We start from the raw sequence: 15,811 nt of genomic DNA, 5'->3' as shown, positions 1-15,811 counted from the left end.
CCTCTCTGACCTCTCTGTTGGTGCCCATGCCCACCTCTCTGACGGATCCCTTGTCCACGAGCTCTTCCTCTTCCTTGCTGTCTATCCTGCTCCATATTGAAAGAAATTGCCAGTGTTTACACCCACACTTTTACAGTATATGGTGACCAATTGTGGTTACCACTATGTGAAATCAATTAGCAATAACGAGTATTCATCATGTGTGGTTACACGTAATTTATATTTGTACAAACAACCATTTTATTTCTGTAGTTCTCAAAATCCATATACTGTATATTGCTGAAATGAAAATCTATAGGTTTACCAAACGGTTCTGTGATTAACCATTAAGATCAGTTGGATTAAGTGTTGGTCAAATGTATTTACGCAAATCAAATGAGAAGCATATCAAAAGTATTGTGAGCACTGTATTGTGAACGACAATTATATGAAAGGTGTTTCTATGATGACACACTGATTAGGTGAGGTGAAAAAGTGAATGTGTAATTTTGTGCGTTGTACTTAGTCAATTGAACATGTGATTACATGTTTGAAAAAACAGACTTTTTGATGATCTGCTTTGAGTTTTGTACTAACAGTTGTGAGGTTTTACCACATACTTGCGATAATAGTACCAAAGCGAATAAAAAAAACTGTATGTGTACACTTTCTTCACCTAAATCCATAAAATCCCATTAATTTCAATGGGACATTTACTTAAGTGTTCTACTAGGTACAGTGGGAATGAGTTTAATTTTGTTTGTTTTTGTTTAAAAAGCTGTTTGTTGTTACCAGTGTAGCATGAAAAAGACTTGCTTGAACACAATAAGTGTGTTTTTGAAACTCATTTTTATAATACATTATGTAGGGAAAACCACTGTTATGAATGTGACATTTTCACATTACGGATGTTGAGTGTCTAAACTAATGACTTTTGATATAAAACTTAAATAGTAATAGCAAATAATTACAAAACTCTAAATTATCCATGATCCACAGGAATACTCCAGACAGTCTTTTAAAATATACAACTTATATACATAAACACGCAATACAGCCAAATTGCTCCACGTCATTTATTTTTGTGGAAAGTCGCCATGCGGTACATCTAGTATATATATATATATAATATAATAATATAATATATTATAAAAAGCTTGTATTATTAAATAAAAAAGGTTTTATTATACAAATGTGTCATTAAAATAAAACTTGAAACTTGAAACTGCTGTTTCTGGTCTATAGGGGCTGTTGACAAGGGTACTCAATGTATTAAAAGCATGATTGAATTTTGATATAAGATGCAGAATTTAGATTTTCACTGTTTTTGCATTCCTCATAGATGACAAAAAGGAACTGGTTTCATCTCCGCCCCCTTATGGAGACAATCCCCAGATTCAGGTTTCAGGAATCAGGATCAGTCCCATGACTTTCAGGAAAGTTATATCCTCTCGGAATGAAGTTTTAACCCCTGATCAAAAGACTCATGCCGAAGTTTCACTATGTAAGTGTTCATATTTTTAAAATATATATCCAGTCTGTGTGTTTTCGTGTGATTAAACCAATAGTTGTGTTTCTGTTTGTGGAAAACGAATCCTGCTAATGATGCTAAGATAATAAGTCGACATGTTTATGATGAACGTACAAATCACATTCCCGTCTCTGTCTTCTCTTATAAAATAACCTTTATCATAGGAAAATCTACATATCGTTCCCAACAAAAGTATCGTGTAGCGTAAAACATGTTTCGTGAACAGGCTGTCGATTACTTGTTTGTAAAGTAAAAGAATGTCTCGACAGATAGGACGCGTAGGAGGACGAAGATTTTCGGGAAAAGGAGCTGAAGTCAGCCTCGTCTCGTACACCGCATTACCATTACAGATAGGACTTGTTTACGGCATTACCATGGCATTTAATAGTAATATTGAGTGATATTGTATATTGTCTAAAGAAAGTAAACAATACCGATCTTTTCTTTCTTTGGCTTTCAGGTTTTACAAGTTATGATAAGACTTGAATTGTATTGACTATTAACTGCATGCATGTATGCATATGATATGACGCTGATAATGAATAAATACTAAATGTATAGCCTATTAATAAATATTATAAATATTGTGTTATATTGTATGTTGTTAATTAAAATCAAACAAGAAGTGTTGTGTCAACTGCTGTGTGCCTAATGATGAAAATGTACAGTAAAAAATACATATAATTTTAATGAATTAAAAAAGGAATTAAATTACAATTAAGTTTTTAGTGTAATCTTAAATGTAGTTTTTTGCACCCTGCAGTGACTAGTACTTTGCAGCTAAGAGACATATGTGCGCTTTTTTCCACAGTAAAGCTCAGTCCACAAACAATGCAGTCCTACTGTACTTTTCCTGGCCAAATATAGATAATTTATTCACAAGACCAACACGTTAATAATCCACAAGAAATGTAAACTGTAGCTGACTGCCATTACACTTTGCAGGCCCAGACGTCACACGATAGGCTGAGGTGTGTCACATGATCCAAGTTAGCCGTTACGCATTCTCCAACGGTTACAGAATCAGATTTAGACCCTCTCATCTCCATAATATAAGACCATCTCTGGGTTTATCCCTGTATGAATGTGTTTGTGATTATGATTATTAGCCTGTATCTGTGACATAAACCAGCTCTTCTGTTTTCTCTTCAGGTTCAGAAGGTTGAATCTGCTGCTGCTGCTGTTTAGCTTTATCATATATAGCGGTCAGTATCATATTTGTTTATACATTGTAACAATGTTTGATTTTCAGGTCCAGGTTGATCTAGTCAATTGTTTCTCTTTTGCACCAAGTGACTTTGCTTGACATTTGTGGATTAATGATTGAAATTTCTTTGTGTATTACATCATCTCACACCATGACTACTTCTCTATGCAGTTCATTTATTAATAAACATGTTCAGGAATACACTACAACATTTGATATGTTAAAATGTGGCACAGCTAATATTGTTGGCTTCTTGTTACCTACAATTATTTATTTATACACACAGTGGGTACGGAAAGTATTCATACCCCCGGTAAATATGATCAGAAATGGCTGTAAAAAATAAATCTTTCATTCAAAAAATTGGCAAAATTCTAACCTTTCATTGAAGGCAAATAATTCAAATTGGGGGGTAAATCACATTATGAAATAAATGTTTTTCTCCAAAACACGTTGGCCACAATTATTGGCACCCTTTTAGTAAATACCTTTTTGCAATCTCCTTTTGCCAAGATAACAGCTCTGAGTCTTCTCCTATAATGCCTGATGAGTTTGGAGAACACCTGACAAGAGATCAGAGACCATTCCTCCATACAGAATCTCTCCAGATCCTTCAGATTCCCAGATCCATGTTTGTGCTTCTTCTCTTCAGTTCACTCCACTCATCAGGTCAGGGAACTGGGACGGTCATGGCAGAAGCTTCTTTTTGTGCTCCCTAACACATTTTTGTGTTGATTCTGATGTTTGTTTTGGATCGTTGTCCTGATGGAAGATCCAACCACGGCCCATTATAAGATTTCTAGCAGAAGCCGCCCGGTTTGGATTTTTTTTATCCGTTGATATTTGATAGAATCCACGATGCCATGTATCTGAATAAGAAGTCCAGGACCTCCAGCAGAAAAATAGGCCCACAACATTAAAGATCCAACGGTATATTAAATTGTACACATGGGGTACTTTTTATCCTTGTGTTCACCAAACCCATCTAGTGTGTTTGCTGCCAAAAAGCTCTTTGTTTAGTCTCATCTGACCTCAGAACCCTGTGCCGTCTGAAGATCCAGTCGTGTCTGACCACTGAATATGCTGGAGTTTGTTCTTGGAGGAGCGAGGAGCATTTTTCTTGAAACCCTCTCAAACAACATGTGGGGATTCTGGGGTTGTTTGATATTTATTTTATTGTTTTTATAGGCTTTCTGACCCCCAAGACTCAACTAGTCTCTGCAATTCTCCATCTGTGATCCTTGAAGAGTCTTTGGCCACTCAAACTCTCCTCCTCAACGTCCATTAAGACAATATAGACACACGTCCTCTTCCTGGCAGATTTGTAACATCTTTAGTTGATTGGAACTTCTTAATTATTGCCCTGATGGTCAAAATGGGGATTTTCAATTCTTTAGATATTGTCTTACAGCCACTTTCTATTTTGTGAAGCTCAACAATCTTTTGCTGCAAATCAGAACTATATTCTGTGGTTTTACTCATTGTGATGGATGATTCAGGGAATTTGGCCTTTGTGTTTCCTCATATTTAAACTCCTGTGAAACACGAGTCATAGCTGGACAGTTTCATGTTCCTAGTCACCCTGGTGTGCTAAATAAAGGTAAATATTAATGGGAATATACTTCAGAGATATTTTATTCATAAAACATTCTAGGGGTATGAATAATTGTGGCCAACGTGTTTTGGAGAAAAACATTTATTTCATAATGTGATCCCCCCCCCCCCCCCCCATTTGAATTCTTTGCCTACAATGAAAGGTTAGATTTTTGCCAATTTTTTGAATGAAAGATAAAAAAAATTTGAATGAAAGATTTATTTTTTACAGCCATTTTTGATCATATTTACCGGGGGTATGAATACTAGACGGTTTGTCCGATTTGCACGAAAATTGAACCAGATCATCTTCAGGCAGTGCTGACAAAAAGTTATGGAATTCAAATTGATTCGTCAAACCGTTTTCGAATAACGCTCGAATAAATTTTACGTAGCGCTTGCGAAAACAGTCGTAGGGCTGTATCTCCGCAACGCTTTATCGGATTCAGACCAAAATTGGTACATGTCATCACAAGCATGATCTGAGGCTACATGCTGCGTTTCGGCGCAGTGCCACCTACTGGTCCGGAGATATGAAAAATGGCTATTTTTGCTTATAACTTCTGAACAATTTGTCCAAAAATCATAAAATTGGTCTCGTTAGATTCAGGGCAACATGCCGAGTCGACTGATATTAAATTTTACCATATCGGCCATTTTGACTGTCGGCCATTTTGAATTTTGTGCTAAAATGCTGTATTTTAAGAACGCATGAACGGATTGTTACGAAACTTGGTATGGGTCATCAGCACGATGTTCTGAAGGAGCGTGATAAGTTTCGAAACAGCGCCACCTAGTGGGGAATTTTTTTTTTCAAATGCTTATAACTTTGGGTGTGGTCGACTTATTTTCACCAAACTCATCTCATTAGACTCCTGAATCGTTGCCGAGTCCAACGATACCAAACATGCTAGGTTTCGCCTTATGGTTTGTGTAGCGTTGTGATTTAGCGCTTAAAAAACATTTGGCTATATCTTCGAAACCGTTTGTCCGATCGAGACGAAACCACCGTCAGAAGTTTGGAAACATAGGTCGATAGCTATACACCAATGCCCAAATGCAAAAATATTGATGTTTAGGGGTAGTAAATTCCAATCAAAGTCATGTGTCAGTCATTTTTTACGTGTTTTTTCATATAAATGTCTATAACTCTGAAGCGAATTGAGATATTTTCACCAAAATCGACACACATATGTATGGGCTCACTCTGAGGACACGTAAAAAAAATGGTGGGACTCAGCCTCTTGGTGGCGCTATAATAGAACAAAACATGAAATTCCCATTGACTTCAATACAGTTTTGTGAAATAAAATGCTATACTAAACAAATGCATTAGTGTAATATTACAAAACTCAGAATGTGCCATCAGCACCATCCCCTAAAGGTATTCAAAATATTTCGAAACAGCGCCACCTAGTGGTCAAAACTTATAACAACATTTCCAAAAAGGCTAATAACTTTTGAATAAATCTGGCTACTGAAATGCCACTGGTCTTAATAGATTCCTTGGGTCAAGCCGAGAACATAGATACCAAGTTTACCTTATTTGGCCAAACTTCCTGTCCGCCATCTTGATTTTCATTCAAAACCTACTTTTTCAAACTCCTCCTTGACCGTTTGTCCGATTTTCACCAAAATCGAATCGTATCATCTCCAGACCGTGCCGACTAAAAGTTATGGATTTCGTGTGGATAGACCAAACCGTTTTCGTATAGCGCAGCAGCAAAGTTGAGGCATGATGCTAATAGCACTATTCAGGCTTTATCTCTGCAATCCCTTGAAATATTGACACCAAACTTTGTATGTGTCATTGTCACTTCACTCTGACCACATCACATCAGTTTTGTAACTGCGCCACCTATTGGTCGAAAGTGATAATGCATTAAATCATATTTTTATTGACTGTTTCTATGATTTTTCAGCCATTTCGTCTAAAATCCTCTTTAAATGTCTTTAATTGCTCATTGTTGCAGTTGGTCTGACACCTTCAGCCATGTTGGCATATCCTGTCATCTACTTGCGCTTGGCCCCGGTAATTGCTGCTTGCAGCTATATTTAGGGGCCAAGCACCGAAGGTGCGGAGGCACCTATTGTTTTCGTTCGCGTTCTTATTATTAGGGGCCAAGCACCGAAGGTGCGGAGGCACCTATTGTGTTTGTTCCGGTTCTTATTATTATTATTCTTCTTCCGACTGGGCGTCTATGGCAGCCCATAGAACCGATTGCGGGAAAGTTGTTTTGGTTTGACATTCTGATAGAGGACAGTCCCAACATTAAATACACCAATTTTTGTGTTTCTAAGTCATTCCCTCTAGCGCCACCACCTGTCCAAAGTTTCACTTTTATTTTGCTAATAACTTTTGAACCGTAAGGCCAATCAACAAAATTCTTTTTTCCTCTTATTTCTGAGCTCATGCCGATTCGATTGCACCCTATGACGTCATTTTCCGTCATATAAATATGGCCGCCATTTTAAATTTTCTGAAAAAGCTACTTTTTCGAACTCGTCCTAGACGGTTTGTCCGATTTGCACGAAAATTGAACCAGATCATCTTCAGGCAGTGTTGACCAAAAGTTATGGAATTCAAATTGATTCGTCAAACCGTTTTCGATAAACGCACGAATACATTTTACGTAGCGCTAGCAAAAACAGTCGTAAGGCTGTATCTCCGCAAAGGTTTATCGTATTCAGACCAAACTTGGTACATGTACTCACAAGCATGACCTGAGGCTACATGCTGCGTTTCGGCGCAGCGCCACCTACTGGTCCGGAGATATGAAAAATGGCTATTTTTGCTTATAACTTCTGAACAGTTTGTCCAAAAATCATAAAATTGGTCTCGTTAGATTCAGGGCAACATGCCGAGTCGACTGATGTCCAATTTGACCATATCGGTCATTTTGGCTGTCGGCCATTTTGAATTTTGTGCTAAAATTCTGTATTTTATGACCGCATGAACGGATTGTTACGAAACGTGGTATGGGTCATCAGCACAATGCCCTGAATGAGCCTGAGAAGTTTCGAAACAGCGCCACCTAGTGGTGAATTTTTTTTTTCAAATGCTTATAACTTTGGGTGTGGTCAACTTATTTTCACGAAACTCATCTTTTTAGACTCCTGAATCGTTGCCGAGTCCTACGATACCAAACATGCTAGGTTTCGCCTTACGGTTTGTGTAGCGTTGTGATTTAGCGCTTAAAAAACATTTGGCTATATCTTTGAAACCGCTAGTCCGATCGAGACGAAACCACCGTCAGAAGTTTGGAAACATAGGTCGATAGCTATACGCCAATGCCCAAATGCGAAAATATTGATGTTTAGGGGTACTAATTTCCAATCAAAGTCATGTGTCAGTCATTTTTTTCGTGTTTTTTCATATAAATGTCTATAACTCCGAAGTGAATTGAGATATTTTCACCAAAATTGACACACATATGTATGGGCTCACTCTGAGGACACGTAAAAAAAATTGTGGGACTGAGCCTCTTGGTGGCGCTATAATTGAACAAAATATGAAATTCCCATTGACTTCAATACAGTTTTGTGAAATAAAATGCTATACTAAACAAATGCATTGGTGTAATATTACGAAACTCAGATTGTGTCATCAGCACCATCCCCTGAAGGCAACCAAAATATTTCAAGACAGCGCCACCTAGTGGTCAAAAGTTATAACAAAATTTCCAAAAAGGCTAATAACTTTTGAATAAATCTGGCTATTGAAATGCCACAGGTCTTAATAGATTCCTTGGGTCAAGCCGAGAACATAGATACCAAGTTTTCCTTATTTGGCCAAACTTCCTGTCCGCCATCTTGATTTTCAGTCAAAACCTACTTTTTCGAACTCCTCCTAGACCGTTTGTCCGATTTTCACCAAAATCGAATCGTATCATCTCCAGACCGTGCCGACTAAAAGTTATGGATTTCGTGTCGATAGACGAAACCGTTTTCGTATAGCGCAGCAGCAAAGTTGAGGCATGATGCTAATAGCAATAATTAAGGCTTTATCTCTGCAATGCCTTGATATATTGACACCAATCTTTGTATGTGTCATTGTCACTTCACTCTGACCACATCACATCAGTTTTGTAACTGCGCCACCTATTGGTCGAAAGTGATAATCCATCAAATCATATTTTTAATTATTGTTTCTATGATTTTTCAGGCATTTTGCCTAAAATCCTCTTTAAATGTCTTTAATTGCTCATTGTTGCAGTTGGTCTGACACTTTCAGACATGTTGGCATGTCTTGTCGTCTTATTCTGCTTGGCCCCGGTAATGGCTGCTTGCAGCTATATTTATTATTATTATTCTTCATTGTTCCGACTGGGAGTCTATGGCAGCCCATAGAACCAATTGCGGGAAAGTTGTAATGGTTTGACATTCTGATAGAGGACAGTCCCAACATTAAATACACCAATTTTGGTGTGTCTAAGTCATTCCCTCTAGCGCCACCAACTGTCCAAAGTTTCACTCATGTTTCTGCTAATAACTTTTGAACCACAAGGGCTAGAAACAAAATTCTTTTTTCCTCTGATTCGTGAGCTCATGGCGATTCGATTGCACCATATGACGTCATTTTCCGTCATTATAATTTTTCCGCCATTTTGAATTTTCCGAAAAAGCTACTTTTTCGAACTCCTCCTAGGCCGTTGCTCCAATTTCCACGAAAATTGAATCAGATCATCTTCAGACCATGCCGACAAAAAGTTATGCAATTCGTGTTGATTCGTCAAACCGTTCTCGAATACCGCGCAAACAAATTTTATGTAGCGCTTGCGAAAACAGACACAAGCCTGTATCTCCGCAACGCTTTATCGTATTCACACCAAACTAAGCACATATCATCACAAGCATGACCTGAGCCTACATGCTGCGTTTCGGCGCAGTGCCACCTACTGGTCCGGAGATATGAAAAATGGCTGTTTTTGCTTATAACTTCTGAATGGTTTGTCCAAAAATCATAAAAGTGGTCTTGTTAGATTCAGGGCATCATGCTGAGTCGACTGATATCCAATTTTCCCAGATCAGCCATTTTGGCTGTCGGCCATTTTGAATTATGTGCTAAAATGCTGTATTTTAGGAATGCATGAACCTATCGTTACGAAACTCGGTATGGGTCATCAGCACGATGTCCTGAAGGAGCCTGAGAAGTTTCGAAACAGTGCCATCTAGTGGTGAATTTTTTTCCCCAAATGCTTCCAAATGCTTATAACTTTGGTTGTGGTCAACTTATTTTCACAGGACTCATCTCTTTAGACTCCTGAATCGTTGCCGAGTCCAACGATACCAAACATGTTAGGTTTCGCCTTATGGTTTGTGTAGCGTTGTGATTTAGCGCTTAAAAAACATTTGGCTATATCTTTGAAACCGCTTGTCCGATCGAGACGAAACCACCTTCAGAAGTTTGGAAACATAGGTCGATAGCTATACGCCAATGCCCAAATGCGAAAATATTGATGTTTAGGGGTAGTAAAATCCAATCAAAGTCATGTGTCAGTCAATTTTTACGTGTTTTTTCATATAAATGTCTATAACTCCGAAGCGAATTGAGATATTTTCACCAAAATCGACACAAATATGCATGGGCTCACTCTGAGGACACATAAAAAAAATGGTGGGACTGAGCCTCTTGGTGGCGCTATAACAGAACAAAACATGAAATTCCCATTGACTTCAATACAGTTTTGTGAAATAAAATGCTATAGTAAACAAATGCATTGGTGTAATATTACGAAACTCAGAATGTGCAATCAGCTCCATCCCCTAAAGGTACCCAAAATATTTCGAGACAGCGCCACCTAGTGGTCAAAAGTTATAACAAAATTTCCAAAAAGGCTAATAACTTTTGAATAAATCTGGGTATTGAAATGCCACTGGTCTTAATAGATTCCCTGGGTCAAGCCGAGAACATAGATACCAAGTTTTCCTTATTTGGCCAAACTTCCTGTCCGCCATCTTGATTTTCAGTCAAAACCTACTTTTTCGAACTCCTCCCAGACTGTTTGTCCGATTTTCACCAAAATCGAATCGTATCATCTCCAGACTGTGCCGACTAAAAGTTATGGATTTCGTGTCGACAGACGAAACCGTTTTCGTATAGCGCAGCAGCAAAGTTGAGGCATGATGCCAAAAGCACTATTCAGGCTTTATCTCTGCAATCCCTTGAAATATTGACACCAAACTTTGTATGTGTCATTGTCACTTCACTCTGACCACATCACATCAGTTTTGTAATTGCTCCACCTATTGGTCGAAAGTGATAATCCATTAAATCATATTCTGAATTACTTTTTATATGATTTTTCAGCCATTTCGCCAAAAATCCTCTCTAAATGTCTTTAATTGCTCATTGTTGCAGTTGGTCTGACACCTTCAGCCATGTTGGCATATCCTGTCATCTGCTTGCGCTTGGCCCCGATAATTGCTGCTTGCAGCTATATTTATTATTATTATTCTTCATTGTTCCGACTGGGAGTCTATGGCAGCCCATAGAACCGATTGCGGGAAAGTTGTAATGGTTTGACATTCTGATAGAGGACAGTCCCAACATTAAATACACCAATTTTGGTGTGTCTAAGTCATTCCCTCTAGCGCCACCAACTGTCCAAAGTTTCACTCATGTTTCTGCTAATAACTTTTGAATCACAAGGGCTAGAAACAAAATTCTTTTTTCCTCTGATTCGTGAGCTCAGGGCGATTCGATTGCACCATATGACGTCATTTTTCGTCATTATAATTTTTCCGCCATTTTGAATTTTCCGAAAAAGCTACTTTTTCGAACTTCTCCTAGGCCGTTGCTCCAATTTCCACGAAAATTGAATCAGATCATCTTCAGACCATGCCGACAAAAAGTTATGCAATTCGTGTTGATTTGTCAAACCGTTCTCGAATACCGCGCAAACAAATTTTATGTAGCGCTTGCGAAAACAGACACAAGCCAGTATCTCCGCAACGCTTTATCGTATTCAGACCAAACTAAGCACATATAATCACAAGCATGACCTGAGCCTACATGCTGCGTTTCGGCGCAGTGCCACCTACTGGTCCGGAGATATGAAAAATTGCTGTTTTTGCTTATAACTTCTGAATGGTTTGTCCAAAAATCATAAAAGTGGTCTTGTTAGATTCAGGGCATCATGCTGAGTCGACTGATATCCAATTTTCCCAGATCAGCCATTTTGGCTGTCGGCCATTTTGAATTATGTGCTAAAATGCTGTATTTTAGGAATGCATGAACCTATCGTTACGAAACTCGGTATGGGTCATCAGCACGATGTCCTGAAGGAGCCTGAGAAGTTTCGAAACAGTGCCATCTAGTGGTGAATTTTTTTCCCCAAATGCTTCCAAATGCTTATAACTTTGGGTGTGGTCAACTTATTTTCACAGGACTCATCTCTTTAGACTCCTGAATCGTTGCCGAGTCCAACGATACCAAACATGTTAGGTTTCGCCTTATGGTTTGTGTAGCGTTGTGATTTAGCGCTTAAAAAACATTTGGCTATATCTTTGAAACCGCTTGTCCGATCGAGACGAAACCACCTTCAGAAGTTTGGAAACATAGGTCGATAGCTATACTCCAATGCCCAAATGCGAAAATATTGATGTTTAGGGGTAGTAAAATCCAATCAAAGTCATGTGTCAGTAAATTTTTACGTGTTTTTTCATATAAATGTCTATAACTCCGAAGCGAATTGAGATATTTTCACCAAAATCGACACAAATATGCATGGGCTCACTCTGAGGACACATTAAAAAAATGGTGTGACTGAGCCTCTTGGTGGCGCTATAACAGAACAAAACATGAAATTCCCATTGACTTCAATACAGTTTTGTGAAATAAAATGCTATACTAAACAAATGCATTGGTGTAATATTACGAAACTCAGAATGTGCAATCAGCTCCATCCCCTAAAGGTACCCAAAATATTTCGAGACAGCGCCACCTAGTGGTCAAAAGTAATAACAAAATTTCCAAAAAGGCTAATAACTTTTGAATAAATCTGGCTATTGAAATGCCACTGGTCTTAATAGATTCCCTGGGTCAAGCCGAGAACATAGATACCAAGTTTTCCTTATTTGGCCAAACTTCCTGTCCGCCATCTTGATTTTCATTCAAAACCTACTTTTTCGAACTCCTCCTAGACTGTTTGTCCGATTTTCACCAAAATCGAATCGTATCATCTCCAGACTGTGCCGACTAAAAGTTATGGAATTCGTGTCGATAGACGAAACCGTTTTCGTATAGCGCAGCAGCAAAGTTGAGGCATGATGCCAAAAGCACTATTCAGGCTTTATCTCTGAAATCCCTTGAAATATTGACACCAAACTTTGTATATGTCATTGTCACTTCACTCTGACCACATCACATCAGTTTTGTAACTGCTCCACCTATTGGTCGAAAGTGATAATCCATTAAATCATATTCTGAATTACTTTTTATATGATTTTTCAGCCATTTCGCCAAAAATCCTCTTTAAATGTATTTAATTGCTCATTGTTATAATAATAATAATAATTCGTTACATTTATATAGCGCTTTTCTAGGCACTCAAAGCGCTTTACAAGGAAGGGGGAATCTCCTCAACCACCACCAATGTGCAGCATCCACCTGGATGATGCGACGGCAGCCATATTGCGCCAGAACGCCCACCACACACCAGCTTACTGGTGGAGAGGAGACAGTGATGAAGCCAATCAGTATATATGGGGATGATTAGGAGGCCATGATGGACAGAGGCCAAGGGGCAAATTTTGGCCAGGATGCCGGGGTTACACCCCTACTCTTTTTCGAAGGACATCCTGGGATTTTTAATGACCACAGAGAGTCAGGACCTCGGTTTAACGTCTCATCCGAAGGACGGATTGTTGCAGTTGGTCTGACACCTTCAGCCATGTTGGCATATCCTGTCATCTGCTTGCGCTTGGCCCCGATAATTGCTGCTTGCAGCTATATTTATTATTATTATTAAAAAAAAAATATATATATATATATATTTTTTTTTTATATATATAAATATATTCACTAAAATAATAATATTTCATGATGATATTGATTATGGAGAATAGAGAGAAACAATACATGTATTTTTCAGTATTGATTCTTTGTATTGAGTTAATTTTATTCTGTCTGTGTTTGCAGGATCCTCAGCTGTAGGAAACACTCCTCGATCTGTGACGAGGAAAACAGGAGAAAGCGTCACCCTGACATGTGAACCTGAGGCCAGAAACATTACTGATGTTGAATTAAGCAGACAGTCAGAAATCATCTGTGAGAAAGAAGAATGTAAGAGTAAAAATGACCGAGTGTTTAAAACAGGATCATGTGACGTCGTCATCAAGGATCTGATCTACAGTGACGCGGGGAAATACATTTTGAGAGTCTATTACAGTGATGATCAGACAGAGCCACAAACCCTGAAGTATCATCTTCATCTTCATATTCATGGTAAAGTCAAAACTGATCAAACCATCATCATGTGCTTTCATGATTTCCTAAAACTATTGTGTGCAGGGCCTGCGATCAGCAAACACATTAAATGTAACAATTATTCAATATTCAGATTAGATGATTCCAATATAGGCTTTTCAGTGGCTGTTTTTTAAATGATTACATTTCGTTCCTTTAATCCTAAATATGTTATTATGACCTTGATTGATTGACACCATTATAATAATGATGAATGTGTGTGTTCCTCCTCAGATGAGATCTCTGTGCAGGAAGGAGAGCAGCTGAAGTTGGATGTTCTGTTGATCAACGCTAATAAAGTGGAGAGAAACTCTAGTGAAGGCTGGATAGAGGTGTGGACGAGAGGTCACGGGGTCAACAGTGATCGACTGACTGATCATGATGGAAATCTGACCATTAAAGAGTTTACAGGCACTGACACTGGAACATACAGAGTTCTGGACTCTAATAATGAAACCTTGATCACTGTCTCAGTCACAGGTGAGAGAAGATCAGTGGAGGAGGAGAGATATTTGAGCTGATTTTTAATCAGGATTTGAACAGAAAATTGATGCTAAACTGTGTGTGAGTAACCTTTCAATCTCCTCTACAGAAACTGGATCAGGATCAAAGGGAAAACGAGAGACAGAGGATAACACACATAATGAACAACATAGTAAGTAAAACAGGAGACATTGAGAGAAAAAGAGAAAAGAAACAACATTTTTAAAATTTGTGTTCTCGTCCCTCCTTTCTGCTGTAGAGCCTTGGACTATTGGACTGTCTGTGTGTGGAGCTCTGGCTCTGGTTGGGATTATATTTGCTGTCTACAAGAAATACCAACGTCACAAAAACACTAATCATGATGACTACAAGGATGTCCCAAGGCAAGACACTGTACAGTAGTCCAGAACATCTAGTGACGACACTGGTTAGTTGTAATTCCCCTTCAGATCAACAGATCTACAGAGGATTCTGTCAGCACACTGAACATCTGCAGCGAGAGGAGTGTAGTATTAATGCAGAGAAAAGCGCTATATAAATGCATCAAATTAGGGGTATGACGATTTTTGATCGTGGACGATTAAAATGTCTCCACGATCTGCTTTTGAAGAAATATCGTAATATCGCGCATTCTACCAGTTGCTGTTCTGGCGCCTCCGTCCCAACATATAGTCGACATTTCAAATTTCAAGCATTTCAAAATGCTTTAACATTTCAAAGCCGCAATGTACAGAAAATCACACAAAGATATGGAAGAAAATGTATAAAAACATTTTGGATCAATAAAACTAAGAAATAGCATAAATAACTCCAGAAAGGCCACACTGCAGACAGGATTTGCATTTCATATGCAAATCAAATTAAATCGTCTAAATTACCTGTGCGAGCAGACAGATCAATAAATAAAATTAAAATAAAGAAATTATTAAAATAACGAGAGTTAGTCAGAATTTTCAACTTTGTCTTTTTAACTGCAGAAACAACAATAAATGCTAAACTGGAGGCAGTCTTTAGCTAAACATGTTCACAGCATCCAGAAATCAAATTAGAACCGGCTGAAAAGTTTTGAAATCACTTGTACGCTAACGTTACCTGATCGAGAGAACAGATCCAGTCTTTCACTCTGTCTGTGTCCGTTTGAGGCTTTTGTGCGTGCGGATAAATACATTCTAACGTGAAACGTGTTAACGTTGGCCGGCAGAAGTGCGATCATGGTTTTCCTGATGCTAAATCCAGCCTTGGAGAATATCCTTTCTGATGGTGTACATCCACACTTTAGATTTTCTTATCCCAGACATTGTTAAAGATTTAAATCCTTGCCGCGAAGACGCTCCTCTGTCGGTCACGGATTGAAAGTGAAACTTAAATCTGTCACGGGGTGTTTAGATTTATTCACACACGTTAAAAAATATTTATTAAAAGCTTCTTTCTTTGCACATTTTTATATACAGCATTATCATAATAGGCTGAATATTAACGTATTGACAGAAAACCGGTAGTTCTATGTGAAATCAGACATTGAGCGCCCTCATATAGCCAAAGTGGCATG

At 38.3% G+C, this 15,811-nt stretch overlaps 1 protein-coding gene across 2 annotated transcripts; it reads left to right on the top strand.

The window, feature by feature from the left end:
- Positions 1-1,351: 1,351 nt before the first annotated feature.
- Positions 1,352-15,159, top strand: LOC311300321 (uncharacterized protein; the record flags this gene model as incomplete). Of its 2 annotated transcripts, none has more annotated exons than XM_084424560.1 (6): positions 1,352-1,483; positions 2,663-2,715; positions 13,453-13,758; positions 14,014-14,259; positions 14,372-14,434; positions 14,522-15,159. In XM_084424560.1, coding segments are annotated over exons 1-6 (813 nt in total). In that variant the 5' UTR covers positions 1,352-1,481. The 2 variants fall into 2 exon arrangements, with proteins under 2 accessions (XP_084280686.1, XP_084280685.1); XM_084424559.1 differs by having other exon boundaries at positions 14,516-14,664.
- Positions 15,160-15,811: the final 652 nt, after the last annotated feature.

This window comes from Rutilus rutilus (genome assembly GCF_951802725.1).
Source record: "Rutilus rutilus genome assembly, chromosome: 11".
Classification (NCBI taxonomy): Eukaryota; Metazoa; Chordata; class Actinopteri; order Cypriniformes; family Leuciscidae; genus Rutilus; species Rutilus rutilus.
Note: the sequence above shows the minus strand (reverse complement) of the source record. Positions and strands in the feature narration are given on the sequence as shown.